The 7670-nt window shown below is 37.1% G+C and overlaps 1 protein-coding gene across 1 annotated transcript in view; it reads left to right on the top strand.

The window, feature by feature from the left end:
* prex2 (phosphatidylinositol-3,4,5-trisphosphate-dependent Rac exchange factor 2) overlaps positions 1–6172 on the top strand; it is a gene marked incomplete at its 5' end in the record, with an annotated part of 77604 nt that extends 71432 nt beyond the window's left edge. The window contains 2 exons of the mRNA XM_015404435.1: positions 4077–4144; positions 5423–6172. Of these exons, the coding sequence (XP_015259921.1) occupies positions 4077–4144; positions 5423–5468 (114 nt within the window). The remainder of the gene's footprint in view (positions 1–4076; positions 4145–5422) is intronic.
* Positions 6173–7670: the final 1498 nt, after the last annotated feature.

The raw sequence follows: 7670 nt of genomic DNA, 5'->3' as shown, positions 1-7670 counted from the left end.
ATATATATATATATCCAAACATACGCACCTGCACCCAGGTGTATTGGGAGTCTAGTTATTGAGAAACTGGGTGATGAAAAAGATTACTGTAAGTGCATAGCTAAATGGCATATTTTCTTCCTCACTGACTCTCAAAAGGTTATTTGCTCATCACCCAAGAAGAATCCTGTCAGATAAATGTTTTACATCTACTGTGTGAGACTTGTGGGTGCATTGGTTCCATAATGGCCAAACTGTCAGTTAAGGTTAAATATGTAGTTTTCTAAGATATCCAAATAACCCCAATTCTACATCTGAATGTTCAAATTTGAACACCTAAGAAGATGCAAAAGAATCACTTTATCGATCAAGCTATCAAAGTGCATTCATAAAAAGCTTTACACACCAAAGTAACCAAAGGGCTGTGCAGGTCCATAAAACAGAGAAATGGATTTGCAATAAAATACATGACAATGGTCAAATCAACTGAACAAAAGCAGTTACAAAAGTGAGAAAGGTATTTTTCTGAGACATGGGTGTAAATAAATTGCAATATACAAATGCACACTGCAAATCCACAAAGTAATCTGCACTTATAATACACAAAAACAAGAGTAACCATAATTCCCACTCAATTCAATCAAGATTGCACCAGGGATGGCTGCCTGGGTACATACAGCACTGTAGCTCAGGAATTATGCACTGTACTTATGCTGGCCAAAGGTATTGACAGAAAATGCAAAATTTCTCACAAAAAATGACTGCAATTACAAATCTTTGGTATTGATATCCTCATTTATTTTGCTTGCAATGACAAAACACAAAAATAATTGGCACTCTTTGAGGAAATCATGTGATGCTAGTCTGATTTGTGTAATTAACAGCACACTTTTACTAACCTGCGGCACATAACAGGTGGTGGCAATACCTAAATTACACTTGCAGCCAGTTAAAATGGATTACAGATGACTCAACCTCAGTGCTGTGTCCATGTGTGTACCACAAGATCAAAGAACTGTCCGAGGACTTGAGGAACAAAATTGTGAGGCAGCATGTGCAATCTCAAGGCTACAAGTCCATCTCCAAAGGTCTGAATTTTCCTGTATCTACAGTTTCATCAAGAAATTTAAAGCACATAACACTGTGGCTAACCTCCCTAGATATGGACAGAAGAGAAAAATTGACAAGAGACTTCAACGGCACATTGTGCGGATGGTGGATAAAGAACCTTGACTAACATCCAAACAAGTTCAAGCTGTCCTGCAATCTGAGGGTACAACAGTGTCAACCCTTACTATCCATTGGAGTCTGAATGAAAAGGGACTATGACAGGATACCCATGAGGACCCAACTTCTGACCCAGAGACATAAAAAAGACAGACTGTAGTTTGTCAAAACATTTCTGTAAAAGCCAAAAATATTTCGGAAGAGTGTTTTCTGGTCAGATGAGATAAAAGTACCGCTTTTTGGGAAAAGGCATCAACATAGATTTTAGAGGAGAAAAAACGAGGCCTTCAAAGAAAAGAACACTCTCTCTAAACATGGCGGAGGTTCTCTGATGTTTTGGGGTTTCTTTGCTGCCTCTGGCACTTGGCTGCTTGTGTATGTGTGGCATTATGAAGTCTGAAGACTACCAACACATTTGGCAGCACAATTTAGGCCCCAGTGTGAGAAAGCTGGGTCTCCCTCAGGAGTCATGGCAGTGCAATGACCCAAAACATACTTCAAACAGCACTACAAAATGGTTTGAGAGAAAACACACTGGATACCTCTAAAGTGACCAGCAAATAAGTCCTGACCTGAATCCCATTTTCACAGTTAGTGTATTTTATATAAAGCTTCTGCTACCAAGTATTAGGCTGCCAATACTTTTGTCCAGCCCATTTTTGGAGTTTTGTGCCAAGCTTGCAAAATACTGTGTTTGCAATCAGATTGGTAAACAGTTTCCATGAAGGGAAACCAGATGATAACATATGGGCATTGACTTGCAGGACACACTCCTCCTGGATGAGCATTTTGTCATTGGCTCATCAGCAATCCCTCCCACTTGGTGCCCGTACAGGGACAGTATAGAAGAAAACAGGAAGAAACCTCCAGCAGAACCAGGCTCAGTGTGAGCAGCCATCTGTTGTTGCCGACTGGGGTTTAAGAAGATAAAAGAAAACTAACAGAAAGAAGCAGATATGCAGAATATAATGGTTAAAACATTGTTCTACTGCGGTTGCCAGCTTGACTACTTGGTTGCCAAAGTCGCGCCTTACCAAGCTGTGATTGGTCTGGTCAAATTTAGACTGGAGAGTCTGAGCCTGCCTAGACTAATGAGCTCTGTACTGAAAACACATGGCATGGGTTAGTCTGGTTGGGTTAGCTCAAACCAACAACACACTGGTTACAAAGTGAACCCCTACTTTTGGATAAACATAAATGAAATGTTAATATTTGCACGCGTTATAATCCATTACTCCATTTTACTCTTTATAGAGTTAGAGAACTGATGCTTGCTGATCAGATGGCCAGCATCAATATTTCAGTTTCACACTACTGTATGCATTAGAGAAATGGGTATTTTGAAAGATGTTGTCACCTTAATGACAGGTGGCACTCCTTTATTTTCCACCCCATTGGGCTACTCTCTGTGATTTGAAAGAAATAAAAGTGCCTCAGTGCTTTTCTCTATGCATGTTAGAACCCGAGAAAACTTCCATATTTTAAGCACTTTGACAGAAATCTTCTGAAAAGGACTAAATTAACTAAATGTTAATTTGCCGGCTAGACTCAAACCAAATATTGCATACAATCAAATTCTACCACATACTAAAAAAATAATTTTGTGTTTGTTAGTAAGAATGATGCCATCAATTAGTTTCAGACCATGTAGAATCTAAATTACTGTAAAAGAAACAAAACTTTACTGATCTTAACCGGTCTCGCCCTTCAGTGACTTTAGGGGACATCTCTGTCTAGAGGCCTGAGAATGGATTGCAGTGATAGGAATCGAATAATTGCTGATGCTATCCTGTTGTCTGGACCGAACTCTGGGCTGACAGCAGAGTTGTAATCAAGAGGTCAGCTAATGCACTCTTGGCCAGATATTCAGTCTGCTAGAATGCTGATGACCTCCCTAAAGGAAGACTTGGAGAGTGTGTTTCTCTGCTCTCGTTTGTGCAGCACAAACACAAAGAGTATCTGTAAGTGCAAGTGTTCTCTCTACCATAAACTGAAAGTTGCAACCTCCAACTCTGAAGGGAGTAGATTTGCAGACTCTGTACATGACCAGAAAGCTAGAAGGACCTTATAAGAAAAACAACAACACATGCTCCTGACTGAGCAATATAAAGCTCTACAAAACACCAGCACACTCAGCAGCCCAATTAATCTTTCAAATTCCTTACCACTTGTTTTCTTATCCTAATAAAGCATTTTTTCTGCATTTACTGCGTTGCTTTGATCATAAAAAAAAAAGAACTGCACTGCCAGTAGCAATCGCTTCAAATCCTCTGTGTCCTCATTCACAGCATGACATTTACTTTCTATCCTACAATATTCATAGCATGCTGTTAAGCTTAGAATTTATATACTTTTTCTTGCTGTTCTCTGACAGTCATTGTACGCCTGTAAGTAAGCTGTCTCAGCAGGGGGAAAAAAAGAGCATCTCACTTAAGAAAAACTGGCTCTAGTAATGTGCATTACCCAAAGTGGTGTCCATTAAAAGCTGCACTGTGAGCATAAGGCATTTTAACAATTTGTGCATGTTGTGTTTCGGATTTTATAACCAAAAGCTGTTCAACAAGCTAAGCAAACAGGAACCTGTAGAGAGATTAGCAGTAAAACTGGTAAAATAGACAGAGCTGTATAACTTTTCATCTTCTCCTGTTTCTAAAGATGAATTATAAGCAGTTACAGCATTTAGAAATAGAGAAAAAAATAACAGAAAAATATATAATTAATCATCATTACTAAATAATGCAAGGCTGTGTCTAAGTCTGAGGGCTCTTTTTCTAGTTGTAAAGGTTTTAAATTCTAGTTTGCTTGTGTAACTTCTACTACTGGTCAATCTACACCTGACTGCGATGACATGAACTATGTTCGTCTTTTAGGGAGCAAGAGTTCAGAACTCTGCCAAAAATCTGGGAGTGAGAGACCGAACACCATCCTCAGTCCCAAGGTAAGCACCACTTAATGAAACCTAGGATTTTGTTTTTACCTATAAGATTAGAGATTACAGGTCTGGGTAGGTGTAGAAGCAGAAAAGCGGGAATTGTATTTGTATTTATAAATAAACATATCCTCAGGTTCCATTTGTACAAAAACTGTTGCCCCACTAAGATGATCTACTTTTCTCACTGTCAGGCTTATCGTTCAAATTTATCAACAATGGCTTCAGTTCCCAGATTATATAAATTAAGGCTGAATCAATAACTTTTTTTTTAACTTAATTTTGTATATATGATTAAAAATTTCTCGTCCATCACTGTGCTCTATCCATAACTCTTTAATGGAAAAAGTTTTATTTTCAATTGGTTTAAATTCTGTAAAAAATAATCTTTAAGGAAACTTTTGTTATCCAATTAGTCGAAAATTTATCAAAAGATTAATTCATTTGCAAAATGATGAGTAGTTACAGCCCTAGTATGTCAATATTTTTTTATAGATCTGCAAAAAGTCCTTAAACATCTAAAAAAACGAAAAACTAAATATATTGTTAATAATCAATTGTACCATTAGTGTTTTTAGTATTGATTAAAGTAGGCCAAGTGACATTTTTTTGGGGAAATATGTCTTGTATTGTAAATATATGCTTAGTTTTTTTAAAATATATGTTACATTTATATTGGGAGTGTTTATTGTGCACACTTACCCAGGGACTGCAGATGGAAAGAAGCTTAAACTAAGTCTAATTCAGCTTTTCTATATTCTCCTTGACAAATAAAAATCCAGCTAAATGTATTGAAATGCCTGAAGCTGCCAGCTGTTAATTTTATTTACATTAGGACAGAGATGGGTGCACTCACCAGCAGTTAAGGACTGTCTCAGCCATTTAGCAACAACAAACACTCTAGCCTCTGTGGGATGGGCAGCCCTTCTGAACCTTTTAGTCAGAATTTATGAACGTGGCTAAGTAACGGGCTGAGTGGGGTTTTACATGCGTTTCCATGGAGGAGAAACTACTGCACTCGCTGTGTCTTTCTTCATAAGTCATTTGAGGATTCCCTCTCAAATCGACTCTTTCTGTGGTGTTATAAAATTTGTCTCCCTTGAGATTTAAAAGACACAACTATTTGATTTGAGTCCTGATGCCCCTTTAATCCCTGCAGCTGCTTGGCCCACAGCTACGAAACCATTGAGATCACTGCTTACTGTCCCTGCATGCGTTTGAATGCCTTACGCTGCTGCATGTCGTACTTAATGGTGTGTCACGTCCTGTTTGTGTTTCTCTGATCAGGTTGTACAAGCTGTGTCAGCCTCCTCCCCCAGATGGAGATCCATAATGCATTGCACTGGAGAACATGCCGAAACGTTCTTCAGGTTCAGCAGTCAAACTTCGCCCTCCACCAGTATGCTTATCTAGCTGAAGACAGTGCCTCGTGTCTGTCCATTCCAGCTGCCTGTAATGTAAATAAAGTTTTAAATAGTATTTTAATGCTTTTTATTTTGACTGTTGTACTTTATAAAAAATATTTTGGGGGTTTTTCTATGTAAATTGTATCAAATACAATATTGTGTTTGAATGAGAATGCAAAAAGGGAACACGCACCCCATTATGTTAACTGTTTTTATATAATGAGTTTAAAATTAGATTTGTTTCTGAGAAAGGCATTTTCATTTCATGCTACTTTGAATCTTGTCGTATTTATGCTGCTGTGCAAACACCCTTTTAAACGCTTTACAAATATCAGTATATTTTATTGAGATTTTTATTTGATAAAAAAAAAGAGACAATTAATAGCGTAGATTTTATGAAGGAAGATATATTAAGATTTTTACAGATAAGAATAAAAAAAGCTCAAGCTGTATGTGTGTTTGGCCCCTGAGTAAATGCTTGGTAGGATAACCTTTTGCAGCAATTAGAAATCCCACGTTTTCTTTTTATTCTGCTGTATTTCCGTCAGATGTCTTAGTCTAGATGTGGATCTTTGCTAAATTTTTCATTGCAAAACAGAAACTCAGTCAGATTGAATAGAGAATGTCTGTTAACATTTATTTTCATTTTTTTTTTTTTATATATTCTTGATCTTGATTTTGACCGGGCCATTGTAAAACTGCATGTTTTGACTTGTTCAGTTGGAAACTTACTCTTGGCCACAGTTACAGGGACTTTTTCTGATTTAAGAAGCTTTTCTTCCATGATTGCTGTGGCGCCATCCCGCCTCGATGGCCCTGCTACCAAAATCATCCTCTAAAGCTTGGAACAGTAGGGCTGCTGAATTCAGGATGATGCCCAGTGTTTGTTATAAGGCTCACCTTTTACTACATGACCTTCTTGTCCACACAGATTGTGCCACACTGCCAACTTGACTGGATGTGTCCTTTATTTGTTGTTGTTAAGGCCTTCTTCTTGTAAATCTTCCACAAAGGCCTTATTTGAGTCCTTAATTAATTGTTGTTATGGTTACAGATTCACCCACCAGAGCTCTAGATCTCTGCAACTCCTCCAGAGTCACTTTGAGCCTCCTGCTATTTTTTTTTCTGTATTATGCTTTCTTTTCCTGAACTGTTCTGGTGGGTGGCCATGACACAGAACTCTGGCAGATGTTTTGGACCTTAATTACATTTACCAGCTAGTCTCTTTTCAGTTTCTTCACAGCTTTAACCCTGCTGTGTTCCGCTTTCTTTTTGCTTCTGTTTGTTCATTTTAAGTTTTCTTAAGGACTCTATTCTCTAATTAATGTGAAGGTACGGTTCCCATTACCTTTTTGGGGGGTATCTGAGTAAGGTAGGACAAAGACATATGCATAATATTCTTTTTAGATTTTTATTTGTAAAATGTATTTTTTTATTAAATCATGCCTTTCACTTCTGCATCGCTTTATCATAAAACAATTGCATGTTTTTTATTTAACATTAAATGCATAAATGTTGAAAACTTTTATAAGGCTATATAAAGAAAATAAAACAGTTTAAAATGTATTAGTCTTGCTTATATCAGATCCCTATCTGTCTGGTTCTGTTGGTGCTTTTAGTTGCCGTATCTGTTCCTTTTTTGAAAAAATCATTGCGCTTTTAATGGGATGCTGTTATAAATGCAAAAGTGGCTGAAACCCGCCACCACTGTCATTTTGCTTTTCCCTATTTCATACAGATGTCTATCCATGCTTTATGCTCATTAAGACTTGTTGATTAATCAGAATTACAGGGTTGGATTTAAAGAATGGAACATTATGTTTTTATACAGTCAGTACTCAGGATTAAACTGCCTGTATCTTACTTTTTATTTGATGTAGCTGAATTCTATGCAAAGAAAAAGATAATAAAAACCCAATAAGCTGTTCTAGTGTTTCTATATACAACTCTGTGATAAATGTAAAAAAAGAGGGAATTTAATGCATATTTCATTTAATCATTTGTAAATCTATTAAAACAGATAACTTGCATAAATTGCTGTGTTTGTGTTTGTGTGGAAGAACTGAGATCATCATTCCCCCCAAAATACCTTCCTTTGTGATTGTCTAATAATTATTTAAGAGACTTTT

This window comes from Cyprinodon variegatus, unplaced genomic scaffold (assembly GCF_000732505.1).
Source record: "Cyprinodon variegatus isolate N-32 unplaced genomic scaffold, C_variegatus-1.0 Scaffold1741, whole genome shotgun sequence".
Lineage (NCBI taxonomy): Eukaryota > Metazoa > Chordata > Actinopteri > Cyprinodontiformes > Cyprinodontidae > Cyprinodon > Cyprinodon variegatus.
Note: the sequence above shows the minus strand (reverse complement) of the source record. Positions and strands in the feature narration are given on the sequence as shown.